Below are 20165 nucleotides of genomic sequence, written 5' to 3'. Positions count from 1 at the left end.
ATTGTTAAAATACTGTTAGAAAACATCCTCTTTTTGACTGAGGAATGAACCCTGTGAATGACTTCCTGCCATGTATTAGTCAGTGTTAGTCACTGTGTGTGTGTGTGTGTGTGTGTGTGTGTGTGTGTGTGTGTGTGTGTGTGTGTGTGTGTCCTAAAAGCCAATATGACTTACCAGACACTCGTCAATAAGAATATGATGAAGTGAGGGGAAAAAAACTAAAACTACTGATTGTTTTACAAAATGCGTAGCTATAATAGACAATAAGATGCAGTTGGAAGCTTCATTAAAAGCCAGTAGGTGCACTTTAAGATTATTTTGTCTTAATATTATTTCCAAGGTCAAGAATAAACTTCACTCAACTGATGATTTAGCAGTTGCTTGGAGCAAATGTCCCATCAGTTTGCCTCTTAGATTATGACGATATATTGTGTGTGATTTTAAAGTGAGGGGTGAAACTAAATAAAGCTCATTGAATAGATTAAACAGACAGCTGAGGATGATGGGAATGTTTCCAGTTTTAGTCAGAAATCAAAGTATTGGATAAACAGAAATTCTGGCCTGATGATGGTGCCATATGTGTCTTAAGTTTTTACAAATCATCCTCTGGGGGCCGAATGTTATGGTAACTAATCCAATAGTTGTCCTCATGCTTCATACACAACCAACAATGTCAAACTGATGGCAGTGTTAATGGAAAGGTCACAGGACTGCTGAAGTCATTAAGGAATCCCAGATGTTAATGTTGTGATATTTCACTGAAAATGAAGAAAACCAAAGTCATTAGAATTGATCCTGTTGGGATGTTGAACTTCTTTAACTATTTCCACCATCTTCCATCCTATAGCTGTTCAGGTAATTCACTCTGATCCAAAAATGTTAAGCTGATGGTGGTCCTTAGGATGCATCTTCTAGGGCCCATGTCTGTACCAAATGTCATGATTACTGCTGAAGAGGGCAATCCTGGAGGCCAGCCTGGATCCAGTGGGTATGGTGGCTGAGAGGAGCATGCTGGGTAAACTGCTGATCAATCTAGATAACACCAGCATTCATTCAGCACAAGACATCTCCTACCTTGATGTACCAGGGAGCGGTACAGGAGGTAAAACATCAACAACACACACATGCACATGCACACTCACACACACACTTATACGCTGTCCTTCAACCACTCACCAAGGCAGTCAGACATGCACCATAAGTTTGGACATTTGCACTGTGTGGTGGGAAAAAATGACATTGGTGGCAAAGGTGGGTCAGGGCAGTGCTCAGAACTGACTGACAAAGGGAAAGTTGGATACAGCGTGTATTTATCTCTAAGTGAAAGTGGTGTTTACATGACCTGACCCGACAGACGAGGTCAGTGAGAAAACCAAACTAGGTGTTTGAAATGTCATGAGCAAATGTTTGGATTGAAGATTAATGGAAAAGAACCTGACAAGTGATGGTTCTGTGGTTAACATGTATGGTGTGTATGTGCTACAACCTCAGGGCACAATGAACTCACCTTCATACACAAATTAACAGCAAATTTATCATTAAAAACAATTTCCCTCACACGTTGCTAACCAGGTCTGGAGAGTATTTCATTGCAAATCTCTATTTTTATTCCTATAATTAATTTTACTCTACTTTTATTTTGTTGTGTTGCTTATTATCGCTCTTGCTGATATAATTAAGAAATCCCCCCCCCCAGGGATTGATATTAAATTGTTTACCTACCTTTAATCCTTTCAGTAGCTGTTGGGTCTTAACCAAACTGGTTGGCAACTGACAGACAGATGAATGTGCTCAGAGCAGATGTAGATTGGGACTTGAAAATGGAGACGGAGGGGCAATCACGGTGGGATTGTGGGAGAGAGTTCCAGAGCTTGGGGTTGCCGTGGCGCTGAAGGACCCGACTCCCAAGGTGGACAGTTTGGTGCGTGGGACTGTGAGGAGGTTGGAGGACAGGAGTTCGCAGAGATATGTTGGAGCCAGGTTATAGAGGGCTTTGAAGGTGAAAAGCAGGATTTTGTATTTTATGAGTGACAGCACCGGTAGCCAGTGCAGTTGGGAGAGGATGCAGGGGCGGGGGAGGGTACATTTATGCCTGATGATGGACAAACAAATACTGTAATTATGTGTGATTTCCAAAAACAGACCGCAAATATTCATCAAAAGTCACGCACATCTGGCCATTAGTGTTGAAGATCATGTGTCATCAAATGAAGTGGAAATTATAACCTGAAGGTAAGGAGTGTCACGAAAATCATCAAGCATCATACTTTAGATACAACAACCAGCCATAATGAATAAATGGCAAGTATTTCATGACATGTCTTGTTCTTGACTTTGAATTTGGATGGATTGATCGATAAAGAGACAAACGAAGGGAAAGAAGGACAGACTGAACACCTGGAACAAAGATAACAGGCTCAGATAGTTTTTATGTGCATAGCTTTGAAATACTTGGGTGTATGTGTACAAACATGTGCATGCATTCCTGAGTGTGTAGCTATGAGCATGATATTTGTGTTTATATGTTTGGACTGTGCAACTTAAAGTAAAGTGAGGATGATTTGAAAGATAATGACACGAATAGATTTTTTTATTAGTCAATTAAGTTCGAACAAAGTTAAGCAAACAGAAGAAACCAGAAATGGAAAATCAATATTTGCTGAGAGCAGCAGTTTTTAAGGCACTTCTTCAGTTGTTCATACCTCTTGATGAAGTTGCCACAGTTCTTCTCATCTCATCTACTTCCGTCTCTTCATGTAATCCCAGACTGACTCCATGATGTTGAGATCAGAGCTCTGTGGAAGTCAAACCATCTGCCGCAGGCCTATTTGTTCTTCTTGTGGTTGAAGATAGTTCTTTGTAACTCTAGCTGGATGTTTGGGCTCATTGTCATACTGCAGGATCAATATGGGACCAATCATGCTTCCCTGATGGTGCTGCATAATGCATAAGAATCTAAATATCTAAAGTGCCTAAAACATTTACACAGCACAGTATATCTACAGTGTGAGTGTGTGTTTCATGTACACATTGTGATAACAGTACAGAGCAGCGAGTGTTGTGGTACTCCGGTGTTATGTAACAGCTGATTTGTATTCACACGGTTGTCAGGCCTTTACACCAGAGAGGCTAAAACCTGCCGCTCTCACTCTGCAAACAAATCACAGATGAGTCTCTGGTTGATGGAGTTTATGTTCTCAGAGCTCATTCTGTCCACATGGAGAAAGTGTTGTAACTCTAAACAAACTATTATTAGTTACTTCATTATCACAGCTCATGTAGATGTAGAGGTGAATCTGGGAACATCTAAAACTGTCAATCAAAAACATAATTATCCTTTTAGCAGTCTATTATTTGTTCTTCCTGCTTCCTCTATTTTGTTCTGCTTTCTGATGTATTATTATTACTATTACACTCCATTCAACACACTGCATTTAATAGTTATTATGTTTTAGAGAAAAACAATTAAAAAAATCAAATGATACAGTTTTTCATTCTATGATCTAAGCTTGAAGCAATTTCCCTCAAGTATACGGCATGTGTTATTGTCTTTGTAGGTGTGTACATGTTACAAATCAAGTTGCAGTAACTTAAGCTTACTGAGAATGAAGCAAACTAGGTCATCTTTTTGTGTTGCACCGCCTGACCTTCTGAATAGACCTATATGCATTGAACTTTAAAATCTGCTTTTTTTTTGTCAACATCATGGTGCATTTCTTTGGCCTGTAACTAACCTGATGGTGATGCTTTTAGTCACCAGTGAGTGGAGTCCTAGTGTAAGTTACTGAATCAGCCATTGAGTCTAAAGATGAATTTGTTCCTGTATACTGAAAACTTATTTAGTAGTAGCACCGTGATGGCATTTCAAAGCTATAGTAACTTATGAGCAAGATGCTAAGTGATTAATTTTGGTCGCTGGGATCAGACATGAGGTTTTCACCAATCTCAGGAACTGTTTGGAGATGAACTTAAAGTCACTTCTGATAGTGAACTAATGCATCTTTAAATATGGGCACAATTTCTTTCCTAATCCATGTTTTGGATAAGGTATCTTTTGGGTGAAAATATTAAATGTTTTCATTATTTCTTTAAAAAAGATTTTTTGCAGCAAATAATGAAACCTAGACTACCTAACTGCAATTAAAAATTCTATTGATTGTTCAGTGCACATGCGTCTTGACTCAAACATCCATGTTGCAATTAAAAAATAACTTTCTTTTTAATGAATTACTACTTCAAGGATCCAGCACGCAGTTTTTGTTTTATCATTGTGAGTTAAGCGTGTATGTTTTATTATAAAGCAAATTCAGAGAAGAACGTGGTAAAGGTACAAATAAAGTTATCTACTCACAGTTAATATTTGGTTGTGGGAAGAAAAAAATCTTTGAGCCATCACTTTGTACATCACATCATTACAAAAAAATGCTGTTTTGTTTCATTGCATGTATTTGTGTGTTTATTTGCTATTAGTACAAGAAATCAAATCCCATAACTGTGTGTCTGTTTTCAGTTGAGCGGATTGAGAAGGAAGAACAGCATCCCTGAAGATTTGTGGGAAGTTTCAGTAAAGACACACACACACACACACACACACACACACACGCACACACACGCACACACACACACACACACACGCACGCACATGCAGACACACACACACACACACACACACACACACACACACACACACACACACACACACACACACACACACACTTTCGCACAGATTTAAACTCTTTCAGGCTCTATGGAAGAAAAAAACTTGTTATCTGCTGCCACCTGTTGGCCAAATTCAAACATGCAACAAGGGCGGCAAGAATAGATGAGTATGAGCCAGCAGGGTGGTAGGAAGGCTAAATATGGTCACATTTCCTTTTATTGTCAGAATTTCTGAAGAATTAGTGCAACAACACACCTCAGTTCTTGTTCATTGTCATTTCTCATCATCCACTCTCTCAGATATGGAATATTCTGAAGTAGCAGATTTGAGCATTGCACGGCTGCACCAACTTTAAGTCGTTACTTCTTCTGCAGAATGATCAAGCAATATTTATCATTTACAAATAATTATTTATTAGCTGCTGTATCACAGCATGTTCAAGCAGATGGTTGATGTAAGGATGAAGTTAATCACATATTAGTGAATAAAGAGTATAATTATATCATTATCATATATGATGATAAGTCATATATATCATATTAATGATAAATATATGTTTATCATTTTGGAGGGAAAACCCAAATGACCACAATAACAGCAGTAGTATGCATTAAAAAAGGTGTATACACAGCAACATGCTTCTCATTAGACACAACTCATTCATCCTCATCTTGAATGAAGTCAGTAAACGAAGATACATTCATGAACACATGTGACATCTTGAGTGCTTGGTAGACCGCAAAAATGTAAAAACAGGTGTCTAAACTCTCTGCGACCCAGTGTCAGTATCAGTGTCACTGTTTTGTTTTTTTTTAAGCTGGATGGCAAGAACGGCACAGGAAGAAAATGAAACAACGAGCAAAACAGCAAATAAATATGCAGGAGACGAGGTAGAGAGCCACATAAAAGGCTGGAGGGAGAAAAAGAGAGTTTCTAAGAATGAATGGAGCGGAGGTAAGTCCACCAACACCCCAGCACTGCCTTGAGCCAAAAGCACTGACTGACCTCTGAACACACACACGGGCACACACCACACACCATAAACACACATGCATGCACACACACACACACACACACACACACACACTCATGCATGTATACACACAAACCAGGCATCCTTCCTTCATTCTCCCCTCCTCTTGCACTACATTTTGTTTTCAGAGAGGAAGTGGTAAACAGTTCTCAGGCCTTGTTCAAACCGCTCATGCAGGAGGTCACATGTCATGTGAAGGTGATGTGAGGAAAGATTTAGTGGAAAATGTATAGAAATTGCTCAACTTTCCCATTAAGCAATGACAACAAACTAACTATGAACATTGCTTTTGAACCTTTGTCGCTCAACATTTGATTTGACGCCTACGGGCATTGCTGCAACTGATGTCCAGAAAATTTAATCAGCATAGGTGCTAGCTCTTATCTCTTAATGAGCCATTTAAACCAGCTTCCAAATGAAGTTAGTGTAAATATGCAGGAATTTGTCAAACTGGTGCAGACGCTACTGCATATGTACAGGAAACCACGTCCATATATAGAGCTTCACTGGCTTGTCGTGCAACGTATGACAAACTCTTGACTTTCATACTACATTGTACATTGTAAAAAACTAGTCTAAAGTCAGGAGGTTGTGATATGTACCACAAGAAGCTAGCGAAGGCCTGCAAACACTTTGTTATGCACAGCGCTGTCTGCCATAAAAAATAACTACTTTCTGGTGACGCAAAATGTGATCACTGTTGTAACTGTGAGCTGTGATCACACCCATCGTGTGTGGCTAACTGATATGTTTTAAATCATTTTTAGAAAGCCACTGAGGTCTACAGCACATAAGAAATAGATATATAAGGATTTCCATACACACACAATCAGCTCATTGCTGGTTTTGCACATTTGTCAAATCCTTTAAGACTGAATTTAACATTTCTGCATTTATACATAACAGAAAGAGAGACGATCTCATGTGGGTATATCACTGTGGTTTTGCTGAACGTATTTGTGCAGTCATTGCCTGTTTTTGCAGTGTGTTTTGCACCATAGTCATTTGACTAACCTGATCATCTGTTAAGCTCATGATGCTGCGATAGAGGCTGTCTGGTTTTAATGTTTTTGCAGTTATCGTTGTTGCTTCAGCTTGTTCCTCAGAAGACCACAGACTGACAAAACCAATGACAGTTGCACCTTTTTTATCACACTTAGTTTCCATTTGCAGAGCAGATAGAGACACCTAAAGTAGATTCACAGTACACGTACGTACTTTTCAGTTTTGGTTTCTGTCATTCCATATTGCTGTGTGTGTTCATTTCCTTTTGAGGTTATGAATGGTCACGTAGTGTCCTACCGAGGCAACACATTTGCTCTCATGTATAGGTGCAGAGATTCGCTGCAGTCAGGTGCAGTCTTTGCACTATGCACAACTCCAATTTTAACTGGTTCCCCATGTTGTTTGCATGCACACAACAACTCTACAGAAGCACTCTGAGCAAGAAACCTTTCCAGCTCCAAAGGTGCTGCTCTGTGGCTGAACGTGACCCCACAAAAGCACTTAAATCAAATATCACATCTTGCCTCTATCCTTACATATTTTTACCACTGTGCACTTTAGGTACACAGCTACTTAAGATTACAAAAATACCACAAAATGCAAAAGAAAAAAAAGGCCTTCCTGAATTTTGTACAAGGTGGACACACGGGGACTCTGGGCACATTTGACCAGTTGTCCTCATCAACACCATCCACCTCTCTCTCCTTCATTAAATAAAGCTTTGTCACCCTCTCCTGAGGCAGAATAAGGGGTGGTATTCACCTCACGGATGTCCCTCTTTATGTGTTTTAGCTTAACAGGACGCTTCGTACAGACGCTCTTGGACACAGCAAACGCTGCAAAGAAGTTATGAATAGGGGGCTCTGTGGTACCCCCTAAAAGAGTGCTTGCGTGTGTGTGTGTGTGTGTGTGTGTGTCTGTGTGCTGCAGTGGGGTGGTTTGTTGGGGCTTTTTTCTGGGCATGTGCTCGTGTGCCCGTGTGCATTTGTGGAGAATGTGCATGTGAGGCCCCACACGTGTGCATCTATGTGTGTGTTCATGTGCACATTTTCTTGGCTTCCAGAAGGAGAGGAAGTGATGCAATAACAAATGCAACAAAAAATAATGAAAAAAAATGTAATAATTCGAACCTCATTCTGACACCTCAATTTTTAAGGCCTTAATGTAATGCATTTATTGTCACTTGTGTTATTCCGATACAGAATTGAGACAGTGACGGGGGCGGTGATCAATTATTACAGCAATTACACAGACGTGAGGAGGACACAAGGGGGATTCAGGAGTGAGGGGGAGAGGGGAAAAGAGTAAAAGAGAGGGAGAGAGAGTTGCCTCTTATATAGCCAAGTCCTGTCACTTTGGGAAGAATTTGCGAGCAGGGCTTTTGGTCAGACACAGGAGCCCCGTCCATTGACTGTCACCATAATTCTTCTCAATGGTGTATCAATTTCGAGGAACGCAAGCTGCTGAAGTTTACTCTTCCTGCAGAATTACAGCCCCACTTGTGTCTTGTGAGAATGCATATGACAACAAAGCAGACATGTGGACGAAAGGCTGAAGCTCCAGGCTCTTAATTCCTCTTTGCACGGGTCAATTAGATTGTAATCCCAACTGAAAAGGTAAGCAAATGAATTTCTCAGCAGAGTGTGATGCAAGTACCTTAGAAATAAAATTAAGGGTTTCATATGGCAACAAAACTAATTTATTTCCAAAATTAAGAAATTAAATATACTGATAGGCCAACTTTTTAAACAATTATGGTAAGTTTCTCATTTGTTCCTATTTGGATAATGACTTGTCCAAAAGGTTGGGATAATCACACTAAGTAGCATCAAAAACTAGTTCATGAAAAAAAAAAGATTGATTGTTTATTTCATGGTGACTATTGACTTGTTCAGAATTCACAGTTCATAGTTTACATGTTTTTTTGTTTTTTTTACTATTGGATATTCGACCCTGACCAGTTTGAAACTCTCTTCTCAAACCTTCACACAATGTTAACTGACATACAAAACTGTGAAGGCTAGGCACTGAGTTTCAAACGATGCACCTCCACAACAGGTGGTACAACAACTTCAAGGTTTATGGTAAACCAAAAATATCTTCTCAGCATCATCTAATCAGCATTTAGAGCAGGTACAGTATTTGTTTGTACCCTGTTTCTCAAAATGTAGTAAAGACAAAAAAATGAAGCTTTAGAAGTGATTAATTGAATAAATTTGAGTTGAAAATTGTTCACATTATGAGAAATGACTTATGTGCTTGGTTAAACTGCAGCAATGTGAGTAAAAAATGGGAAACTATGAGCAAAAAATAATCAAAAGTTATTTTTGTGAAGTTGGAGAAGTGCAATGAAACTCAGTCATTAGGCTTAAATGTGTATTTTTATCTCCAAGGACTGTAAGTGTGCAGATTTAGTGTATTTTGTTCATCAATTAAAGTTGATAAAGAAGTGATTTATGCTGCTTTAAGAGTCTGATACTAACTCAACTTCCATTTGTTTCTTATTTAAATAGCTGAGAGTGATCATTTCTGCAAACTAGTACAGATTTGTGCAGGTTCACCTGTTGCTACTGCCCACCCACATCAGTATCTCATGATTACCAATGTGATGTAACACTGAGTTTTACATTTGGCACCAGGAGGAATAAGTACTGAAGAAACCAGATACATGAACTGTAGAAAAAAGTAAGATTGTGAGAAAGAAAGGCAGCAGGAGAAAGAGAGATACAGAATGAATACTTTACTTAACAAATATGATTTCATTTCAGTGCTTTAGTTCGTGCCAAAATTAAATTATTTGAAGAAAGAGACCAAATGGAAAAGTAAGAAAAGAACAAAATAAAGGGGGAAGAGAGAGAAAGTGTGTGTGTGTGTGTGAGAGAGAGAGGGAGAAAGGGGGAAATAGGGAGAGATGGAGGGGATTACTCCTCACTCCAGAATACTAACGAGGGCCTTTTGTCACAGATCTCTTTCTCTCTCCCTTCCTCTCTTCCGTTCTCTCGTTTTTCCCTTTCACTCATCTCTCTCTCTCTCTCTTGCACGCACACACACACACACACAGACACACAGACACACACACACACTACACACACCCACATAATTGTACAGTCTTTCTCGGATAATTGCACACACACACACACACACACACACACACACATACGCATACGTGCATACAAAATTACACATGTACACCTACAGTCTTGCACACACACACACACACACACACACACACGCACACACACACACACATGGATGGGCACAGAGTCGTTTTTGTCAATGGTGTCTTTTGTTTCTTTTATCTCAGCTCCTAACAAAGCATTCCTGTGTACACAGAGGAGAGAGAGAAGGAAGGAGAGAGAAAGAGGAAAGTAGAAAGAGAGAAGGAGATCAGGAAAACATTCAGCACTCTTTTGTTTGGCAAAAAGAAAAACTTTTTGATTCAGATTTTGGACTTCGGCTCACTGACGCAGGGCAGTGCACTAAGTTGTCGTGTTGTCATGGAGATGGAATACATCCTACTGGAGAGGTTGGTCAAAAATACTTCCCTCTTTTCCCTCTCGTGGACTCTCATTTAGTCATTTAGTATTTATCTGATAGACGCCGGTAGTGGGATTCGTTTCTTGTCTTTTTTCTTTTTTTTTTCTTGGACATGTGAGTGTGTTTGTATTTTGTTTGTGTGAGTGACAAGAAATGATTGGGCGGGAGGAGCGATCCAGAGTTGAAAGAGTGAAGTTTTCAATAGTGTCATTGTAATTATGAAGCTTCCGAGGGGCTCGCCCCTTTCATAATCACAAAAGTGTGATGTAATTAAAGCTGATTGGTTATGTAATCCATGATCAGGAATGCAGAAATGCTATTTTGAGTTACACTATATGGCCAAAAGTATACAGATACTTGCACTTTGTACTCTGGTGTACTTTTACACACCACATTTGATGCAGAGGAACTTGAGACAAAATGCCCTAATGTCAACCCCAACTAACAACTTTGGGATGAAATCAAATAGTGACTACAAGCCTTGCCTTAATGGTGAAAAGTACATTTACTCAACTAATGTGCAGTTTTAGACTAAAGCAATTACATTTCACACTTCTATACCTTACTTCTACTTTATAAAAAATGTACTACACTGTCAATGATTAACCCTGTGGTTCCTAAAAGTTTTGGCTCTGATCCCTTATAAAAAACAGAGTCTATGTATGGCCATTTGCCACATTTTGGATGTCTACGAGTTGTTAGCAATTCCACTAAAGAGAGATTTCCACTTTAAACTTCTCAGATAGTTTAATTTCAATAACCCCACAGAGGTAAAATAATCCAACATTTAACCAAAAAAACCAAAGACGTGAGTGAAAACCAAAAATAAAGGTGTAGCGGTACCTTATATTTTCCTCTTTCCTACCATTCATCATCTCATACCCCTCATATTTATGTTGTGTTGTGTTAAGTTGTAAGTTGGAAATGTGGTTAAAACCACCTCTACTAGCTGAAAGGGTAAAATGCTGCTTGTGCATTGATGCATCAGCGTTAACTAATAATGTCACTTGAATGGAAGGAAGTGTGTCTAAACTTGTGAAGGGCACCATAAAAGCTTAAATAAGAGTCAAAGGGGCAATTCATAAATCTGTACTTTAACTAGTAGTAAGAGTTTCAATGCAAGACTTTTACTTTACTTTTACTTGTTTACTTCCCAGAAGAGCGGAGGCTGAGGAAATATGTTTCGCAGTCACATATGGTGTAATGTCAGGGTGTCCAAATAGTTTTGGCCGCATAGTGTAATCTTTACAGCTTGCATATCAGGCAGGATTATCTGTTCTGCTTTAATATGTGTGTGTGACAGAGAGAGAGAGAGAGAGACAGAGAGGCCTTGTGAGGACGCAGTGTGTAAAGCAACAAAAAACACCTGAGAGAAAGACTGTAAAAGCGTCAGGCTGAAAAGCAGTCCAAGTCACCCTGAAAGCCAAACTTTGGCCCTTTTCCTACCAAACTCTTACAGCCGTCTCCAGTTTCTAATCAGAAGTTCACTCTTTGTCCACTGAAGGCCTCTGTGGTTAGAATCAACAGTGAAGCCATTTAAAAAAAACAACTTTATCTAGGTTAAAATCTGAGTTTTGGACAAAGATTTACCTTAATTGACTCGTTCAAAGTTTCTCCTCTCTCCTCCGGCTCACAAATGAGACTCTGTGTTCGTTGGGTTAATGCAGTGCACCTTCATCCTAATTGTACTCTTCTTTCTATTGTCTTTCCTTATCTTCCTACTTGTTTCGGTTATCTTCTCTCCATGGGCCTACATGATTTGTTGGACGTAAGTGTGTGAAATGTGTGGAGATACAGTAACTGTTTGTCTGTGTGTGACAGGAGTAACCATTCATGCATTCAGGGAGCATTTACAAATTCAGTAACACAAAGGGTTTGCCTTGTGAGTGAACACTTTTGCACACATGCACTAAAAATGATCATCAACGTATCAGATCATTAAAGTCTACACAATCAACACTGCTATACCACTAGTTCCTCTTTCCTTTTCTCAAATATATCTTTGATGATCTTTAAAGTAAACAGGAAGTGCTACCACTTCTGCTCACACTGCATCATCACTACATCATTTCTCCCTCTCCGAGGTATATGTTCCCGTAAATGGGGTCCTAACAAGTGTCTGCAGCCACACCAGCTCTGTGTGAGGTTGTTATTCTCATTTTAAAGAAATCAAATTATAAGAAAAATAAAACTTTAGGGAGAAAGTTTGTATATAGTATAATTTTTATATGTAGGGCCTGTAGTCAAGTATATGTAAAATTGGTGGTCAGTTATCATGTTAACATGCTCTCTTTGACATTAATATGCTGATGATAGAATGCTAACATTTGCTAATTAGCACTAAACACAAATAGCTGAGGACAATGGGAATGACGTTAGTATTTGGTCATAAACCAAAGTGTTGAATGTACTGACAATGTAATGTCAGGAGATCACGTTTTTACAATGAATCCTGAAGGATGTAAAATAATTAGGTTGGAATTCACCCAGTAGGTATTGAGACGTTTCACTCTGAGCCAAAAGTGTCAAACTCATTCTGGCAAAGAGATGGAAAGTCAGTGGGTCATTGTCTGGGAACTATATATTTTTGTGCCATGTGATCTTGCAGATATTGATTGACCTGCTGATGGTGTGACACTAAAGTCAGGAAATCACCAAACTCATCAGGATTCAGGAACTTTACAAAAATGAATGACAAGTCATCTGAAATGATGCCAGTAGAGTAAGAAACATGTTCGAATTGGTGACAGGTTGAATACTGACACATTTCACATTGTTTTAAACAGGATGTATTTTAATAGACTTTTATTCAACTCAGACACAAAAGTTCTTCTACCTCATTTTTTTATTTAGATTGTCTGGTTTTGCAGGTTTTAGTGGTTCTCAAACTTAGAATAAATATCATACCTATCGAGGACAAACTGCTCACGTACGCTCACCACACCCGAGCTACATTGACACAAGTGTGTTTCCTATTTCTTTGAAGCAATTAGAAACCAAAGAGGGAAGTACCTACTCTTCCTCTCACAGTTATTAGCTCACAGCTGATATAAACTGAAAAACACCTTTTTTCCGTTACACTATCCTCTCTCAGTAGCAGTAAATGGGTTTTGTAATAAGCTTTCCAATGACGGCAAACTAAAGGTCACAGTAAGCTATGAAGTAATAAATCATCATCTAACAGCTACTGAAACCCCCTCCCCTTACTCCTCCCCAACAGTTGAAATTGGGTGGGCTCAACTTTCCTCATGCAGTCTAGCGAAGTGTCCAAAGATGACAGTAAGAGAGGAATTAGCCAAGATTTTAACCTCACATAACTGTTTTGCTCCTCTCTTGCCCTGAATGTGGCAATTTAGAATAAACATTGTGTAAACACATTTTGTCATATGACCAGGTTTAGATTAAAACCTGCTAGTTTCAATGACACTTTGCCTGTATTTTTGGTATCACGAACCAAAAGGTCGAACCACTCATGCACAGTACACCTACACAAGTGTTTTTATGTATTCTGTCTGATTTGGGTGGAATACCTGTAATTGAGGTGACATTTTTTTTCTGAGAATACTCATAAAAATTTTCACCTTTTACTGGATTTTTTGGATGTTTCTTTTCAATTGTTCATTTGTTTAAACCTTTGCATGTAAATACAGCACAGTTTGGTATTTGGGAGCTTAGGGACTTGAGGAAACTCTTCAAGGAAACAGTTCAAGAGAAATGTACATCTAATTAGCCAGAAACACTTGTCTAGATGTGCATGGCCTTTCACTTTGATTTGCTGATTAAACATTTTTGATTTGCTGGTTTCTTGCTTTGTAATTCAAAGTAACAGAATGATGTTAAGTTCTCCGCTGGTTGTTTTATTGATTTTTATGCATTATTAGGCTCATTTGAGATGAAACACCCCCACCCCTGCACTCCCCGAGAAAGAGAACAAGCTGCTGATGGGGAAATTACAGATATCAGTAATCAGTGGCAGTTTCCCTGAATAAGAGAGGAAGTCAGCAAAACGTTTTTCATACCATACTGTACTGCTACTGATGTTTTGAATACCACAAGATAATAAAGTTAACAATTAATACAACATTTCTTCAAATCTCCCAGTCCACTCAGAACAGATCTCAAATGAGCCTATTAACAGCACTGAAATGACTAAACTTAACCCCTTTCTCTGTTATTCACCAGATGACATCTGCTACACCACCTTCCTCTCGTAGCTCCTCTCCACAGAAAGTTTGCCATTCCCAGACACAGACAGACGTTTTGAAACCCTTACTGGGTGGAGGCATTTCTGGTGGCAGCGGTACATTGAGAAAGAGGAGACGTGTCCTGTCCAAAGATGGCCGTAGCAACGTACGCATCGAGCACGTCAGTGGACGGAGTGCTCTGTACATGCGTGATCTTTGGACAACATTTCTGGATATGCAGTGGCGCTACAAGTTCTTCCTGTTCCTTGCCACATTTGCAGGGACCTGGTTCCTGTTTGGGGTGCTTTGGTACCTTGTGGCGCTCGTGCATGGAGATCTGCTAGGTGAGAGAGGAGGAAGTCACAGGTTAACTGGTGGTTTCATGTGTTTCCTCCCCTAAAACATGTCGAGCCTACTCTGGATGAAGTAGTTTCATTGAGCACCATCTTTAATCACTTGAACATTGTTTCTGCCCTTTTGAGTTTTTCAAATGTTTTTAAATGCTTTGAGCAGCACAAACAAAATTCTTTTCAGCACATTGCATCCAAACCTCCAAAACTGACATCTCATAAACTTAATATACTTAACATAAACTGAAGCTATGTCTGCAGCCAAACCAAGCCTGGATATGAGTGACCCTGTGGTTGGTGTTACAGTTTCCGGTTCTTACGCACTGGTGTAATTCACACTATGAGTCAACCAGTCGCTACATGAGACATGCCATTGAAGAAGAGGCAAGAATTACATCTAAATTGAATGCAGGTTGTTCAAGCAAGTTCATTTTTTGACAGTTGCAGTAGGAAAGGCACCGGTATTACTTATAATGTTAGCAACATCAGCAGGAAGCAGCTAAATGGAATTAAGCATTCATTCATTTTATTATTTATTTCATTTGATCATTTCATTATTTCATTATTTTGGGCCCTAGAGCATCTCTATTTGAGTCTTCTGTTGGCTTCTCAGATACGTGCATGACATGAAGCTAATTTGCTGAAACATATATCAGACCTAATGACTCAAATGATACAAGAGTCTTTTTGTGACTTCCAATTATGACTATGACCACAGCATTAAAATCACTTCACAGCTGTGAGAGATATAAATCACTTGCCAACAACACAAGATTTAGATTTCTTACTATGAGTGATGGGGTCCTACATTAACACACTACTGTATTTCTGCCAATGTTAGAACAGTTCTTGTTATTTCACATGAATGATTTCTGTGTTTCTTTCCCCTGTGCTCTTCTCAATGGTTTTAAATGAGACATGGCCCAGTTAGGAAATGTGAAAATCTGGATTAGGAAAGAATGAGTCAGAATCTGATGGCAGTTAATGGGTTTTGTGGTTACTGCCTGTCAAATCTGAGCAAACAGCAAACACCACCCACATACTCATGACAAATAAGTAAATTTAAACTCTTAATAAATAATAACCAGTTAGCTTTCATTGCTGCCTATTCAATCAAGCTTATTCAGTCTTATAAAGAAATGGGCCTTGAAGTTGTCAGTGCATTTAAATGTCCAAAACTCTGTGCATGTCACTTCTGTTTTCACTTGTGTATAAAAGTGAGGGGTAGTAGAGGGGAAACACTGTTTTAAAAAAGTGCTAATGTGGTATCGTGATGGATGGTATAAAGATGTGTGATGGAGCGTATCAAGAGTGACTGGAAATGGTGACAACTGCTGTCTTAAACCCACGCCTTGTGCCCTTTCAGTTTAATGTACCCTCTTATTTGTGTTACTCTTTTCTCAAATTTAATAAAACTATTGTATATAGATGTATTGAACTTAATACATGATCCATGTTATGGACTTTCATTGGAGATGAATGTTATGTTTAGAGGTATAAATGATGATATAAATTGTATTGCCTTAACTTCATCTTGAGTTGGTGTTGGTGGGAGTTTATCTCATATCCCCCATAAGATACCTGCTCTCGTACCCACTTCCTGTTAGTCATGTTTCCAATGTAGGTGCCCTATCTAGTATCATAATGAAAGGTTGTGGGTAATGTGGCATGTTAACAGGATATTTCTTTTTGTAGATATTCTACTCTAGAAACATTTAGCTTTTGAGGCAATGCAAAAACCAGCATCACCATAATAAAGTTTAAAAAACAACAGCACACAAACTGAGTATGTCATTTTAACATATTTCAGATTGAACCTGAATGACCTATCAGCTGTGTTCTTGCAGAGTTTGACCCACCATCCAACCACACGCCCTGTGTGATGCAGATGCAGACCCTGACGGGGGCCTTCCTCTTCTCCCTGGAGTCCCAGACAACCATTGGTTATGGTTTCCGCTGCATCACTGAAGAGTGTCCAGCTGCCATCATCCTCCTCATCATCCAGCTGGTCATCACTATGCTGATGGAGATCTTCATCACTGGTACCTTCCTGGCCAAGGTACCACTACCAGTAGTCAGTGCACAAGACATCCAGTGTCAACTTATTGCCCAAATTGAAACATTTTCAACTTGCACAGATGCAACTTTTGATTGAATAGTGTGCTTTGTGTTCTGTCTGAACACATAGTCGGAGTTTTTTTGCTGAAAACTGCAATAGTGAATGAAAACTGTAAAGATTTATATCTGGAAAACTAAAACAATGAGCTGAAAGATGCTAAAATGCTACGTAAAGTTAAGGGAACTGCAGAGTCAGGTGATCATTCTCTTGACCAGGTTAATGTAAAATGGATATCTGAACCATCCATTCCTATGTTGAATGGCTGGATCCAATGTGATCCATCCATTCCTATGTGTACAAATCTCATGAAAGATGATCAAACTTCAATCGAACATCACTCTGCTCAGGTTGCTCGGCCAAAGAAGCGAGGAGAGACAGTGAAGTTTAGTCAGCATGCTGTGGTGTCGACTCAAGAAGGCCGACCCTGCCTGATGATCAGGGTAGCCAACATGCGCAAGAGTCTCCTGCTGGGATGTCAGGTACAGTAAGTGTGTGTAGAAATAGAGAAAAATATATTTACACCACCACTAAAATGCAACTAATACTAATGAAAAACATTTCTTCACCAAAGTATCTCAACACATTGGACATGCGTCATGATATGTTGTAATTATTTCAGGTTCATGACCAATTTGTCAAAAAGTAAAGCAAACTTTGCTGCTTTGTTCCTTCCAGGTGACGGGAAAACTGCTCCAGACGTCTCTGACCAAGGAAGGGGAGACAGTTCGTCTGGACCAGAGGAACGTGCCGTTTCAAGTGGATACGTCCAGTGACAGCCCCTTCCTCATTCTGCCCCTCACCTTCTACCACATCATTGATGATAGCAGCCCCCTGCGAGCATGGGCAGCTAAGGGTAAGTTTGATGAAATTTGGTGAGTTGTGGAAGAGTTAAAGGTGTTTTTATCCTTAGTCCATCAAATATTCTGGGTGAGAATACACTAGATAGCTGTATTATTCTGCTTGGCAGGTCCAAGTGGTGATGACGATGAAGCGTAATGCAAAAAACAAGAATCATTTGTGCTGATTGGTTTCAAGGTTGAAATGTTTCAGGCTTGCAGAGATATGGACTGCCATTATAACATTGCTCTATAGGACTACTATTGGTCAAAAAGTTCACAGTGTACCTTTAAAGCTGCAGTTGGTAACTTTGAGGAGAGAGAGGACTTAGCATCAAATTTGAAGAAGTACAACTTTCAGATCCCTACCCCTCTCTTTCCGCTGCACTCCTGCCCTGCCTCCAAAGTCCCTCCCCCAGAGGAGGCTGACCATGGATGTGCACGCGACCATGGATGTGCACGCGATCGGTAACACATGAACTACACTCCACACAGCTAGATATAAAACGCTTTACAGTGACTTTCACATGGCTATATGTGAGATACTCGGAGATATGAGCTTGACCGAGCTGAGGAGGAAGGGGGAGGGGCCTGTGTGCGTGAGCAGTGATCGACAGCTGTCAGACACTCCATCAGACACAATCCTGGCTCTGATTGGTTCTTTTTGTCTGGTCGCGGTGGATTCTGGCAATTTGCAGTAGGAGCAGTAGGTGGAGCTAAATGAGCCTAGTTTTTTTTTTTTTTTTTTTTTTTTTTTTTTTACAGATTACTGGTTAGTCTTAGCAAATATGACAAAAAGTTACTTTTATAAGACTTACCAACTGCAGCTTTAAGCTTAGTAGTTTTTCTCATTTTTCCTTCTTATCCTCTGTGCCTTGTTGTTACACTCTTCTGTATCTCCATTAGGCGGTGGCTGGACGGATCCAGAGTTGGCTGACTTTGAGCTGCTGGTGATCATGAGTGCTACAGTGGAGCCGACCTCCGCCACCTGCCAGGTTCGTACCTCCTACCTGCCGGATGAGATCCTCTGGGGCTATGAGTTCCCTCCTGTGGTCTCTCTTTCCACGTCAGGCAAATATGTAGCAGACTTCTCCTTCTTTGACAAAGTGGCCAAAACCAAGACCACACCAATCTTCAAACCATCCAGCCCCCAGCATGGATACCAGAGCAACGGGAGCGGCACACTGCCTGAGGTTTCCGATCCAGAGAAGATTCGTCTGGAGCAGAGTTATAGGGAGAGAGGGGAGGAGCGTGGACGTGTTAGGGACACTCCCCTCAGTGTTCGAATCAGCAATGTGTAAACAGCTGGACTGGATGAGAAGAGTGCATTTCATGGAGAGCAACATGCAGGAGACGTTCAAGTTCAACATTAATAGCAAATCAATGCAACATGATGTCAAAGCAGCTTGGCTGACAGTCTGTTTAGACTGTTTGAACTGATATCAGAGAAGCTATTAGGGTCTCAGTAGCAGGAAATGATGCAGAAAGTAAATATAATAGACTATGGACTATGGTCAACTTCAAGCCTGTCATGGTTTGCTAGGATAATACATGTTTTAAACTGGTTTGACTGTATTCACATACTGGTATAACACACAACCTAACTGCATTTGAGTGTGGGGGTCTTACGTTCATCTCACTTATACTGTATACACTACAACAACAATAACAAAAACAGGTTGGATTATTTATTTGCAAAAAAAAGAAAAAGAAAAAGAAAATTAAAAAAAAAGAAACCAACAAACAAAAGCAGTGCAGGAGAGGAAATCCCACTAGGCTTTTGGGGGGTCTTCCCCAGAGTGCTAAATGTGAAATCACAAAAAGAAAGTATGAGTCAATATGAGTGTGTTTTCCAGTGTAATAAAGACTGATGGAGAGTTTTGGTAAGGACGGTATCATCATGTGAGACGACACCCACAGATACTTACTTACGGAACATTTTCTTTCTCTCCACAGATAAGAACCTTCTTTACTCTAACATACATTTATAGCTACATGTTGTTTAAACGCACAGGAACAGACTTATTTAGAAAAATCACACTATTTGGAGTTTTCAGTTTTCTGGTCTAAAGTTTTCGGGTTTGAATCACATGGGGAAAAAACAGTCAGTGTTTTTACATCTAAGTTTATCTTTAGATCTCTACCACCTCCCCATCTTCCTCTTTCTCAATACTGTCATGACAGTTTTATATTTCCTAAAATGGCAACACACAGAAACAATGATGTGTGTTGTACATGGCAATGCAATGTTATATGTTAGGTAAAGCACTTTGTAGATTGTGTTTGACTGATGTAGCGCTACAAAACTGAATGTAGACACTGCAGTTGGAATATCCTCAAGGTGCTCTCTATATTGTATCTCTTGATTTTCCTGTTTTTTTTAAACAGAAATGTAGCACTTTATCTAAGTACATTTGCACCTTAGGAAGGTTACACACTGA

The 20165-nt window shown here is 39.6% G+C and overlaps 1 protein-coding gene across 1 annotated transcript; it reads left to right on the top strand.

The window, feature by feature from the left end:
• The first annotated feature begins 14417 nt into the window (after window positions 1-14417).
• LOC128368904 (ATP-sensitive inward rectifier potassium channel 10-like) lies at window positions 14418-19087 on the top strand. The gene is made up of 5 exons (XM_053329817.1): window positions 14418-14763; window positions 16617-16828; window positions 17236-17367; window positions 17564-17741; window positions 18631-19087. The coding sequence occupies exons 1-5, from the start codon at window positions 14418-14420 to the stop codon at window positions 19023-19025; spliced, it is 1263 nt and encodes a 420-aa protein (XP_053185792.1). The 3' UTR covers window positions 19026-19087.
• Window positions 19088-20165: the final 1078 nt, after the last annotated feature.

Source organism: Scomber japonicus, chromosome 12, assembly GCF_027409825.1.
Source record: "Scomber japonicus isolate fScoJap1 chromosome 12, fScoJap1.pri, whole genome shotgun sequence".
NCBI classification, from domain to species: domain Eukaryota; kingdom Metazoa; phylum Chordata; class Actinopteri; order Scombriformes; family Scombridae; genus Scomber; species Scomber japonicus.
The sequence above is the reverse complement of the archived record's forward strand: the minus strand, read 5'-3'. Positions and strand labels throughout refer to the sequence as shown.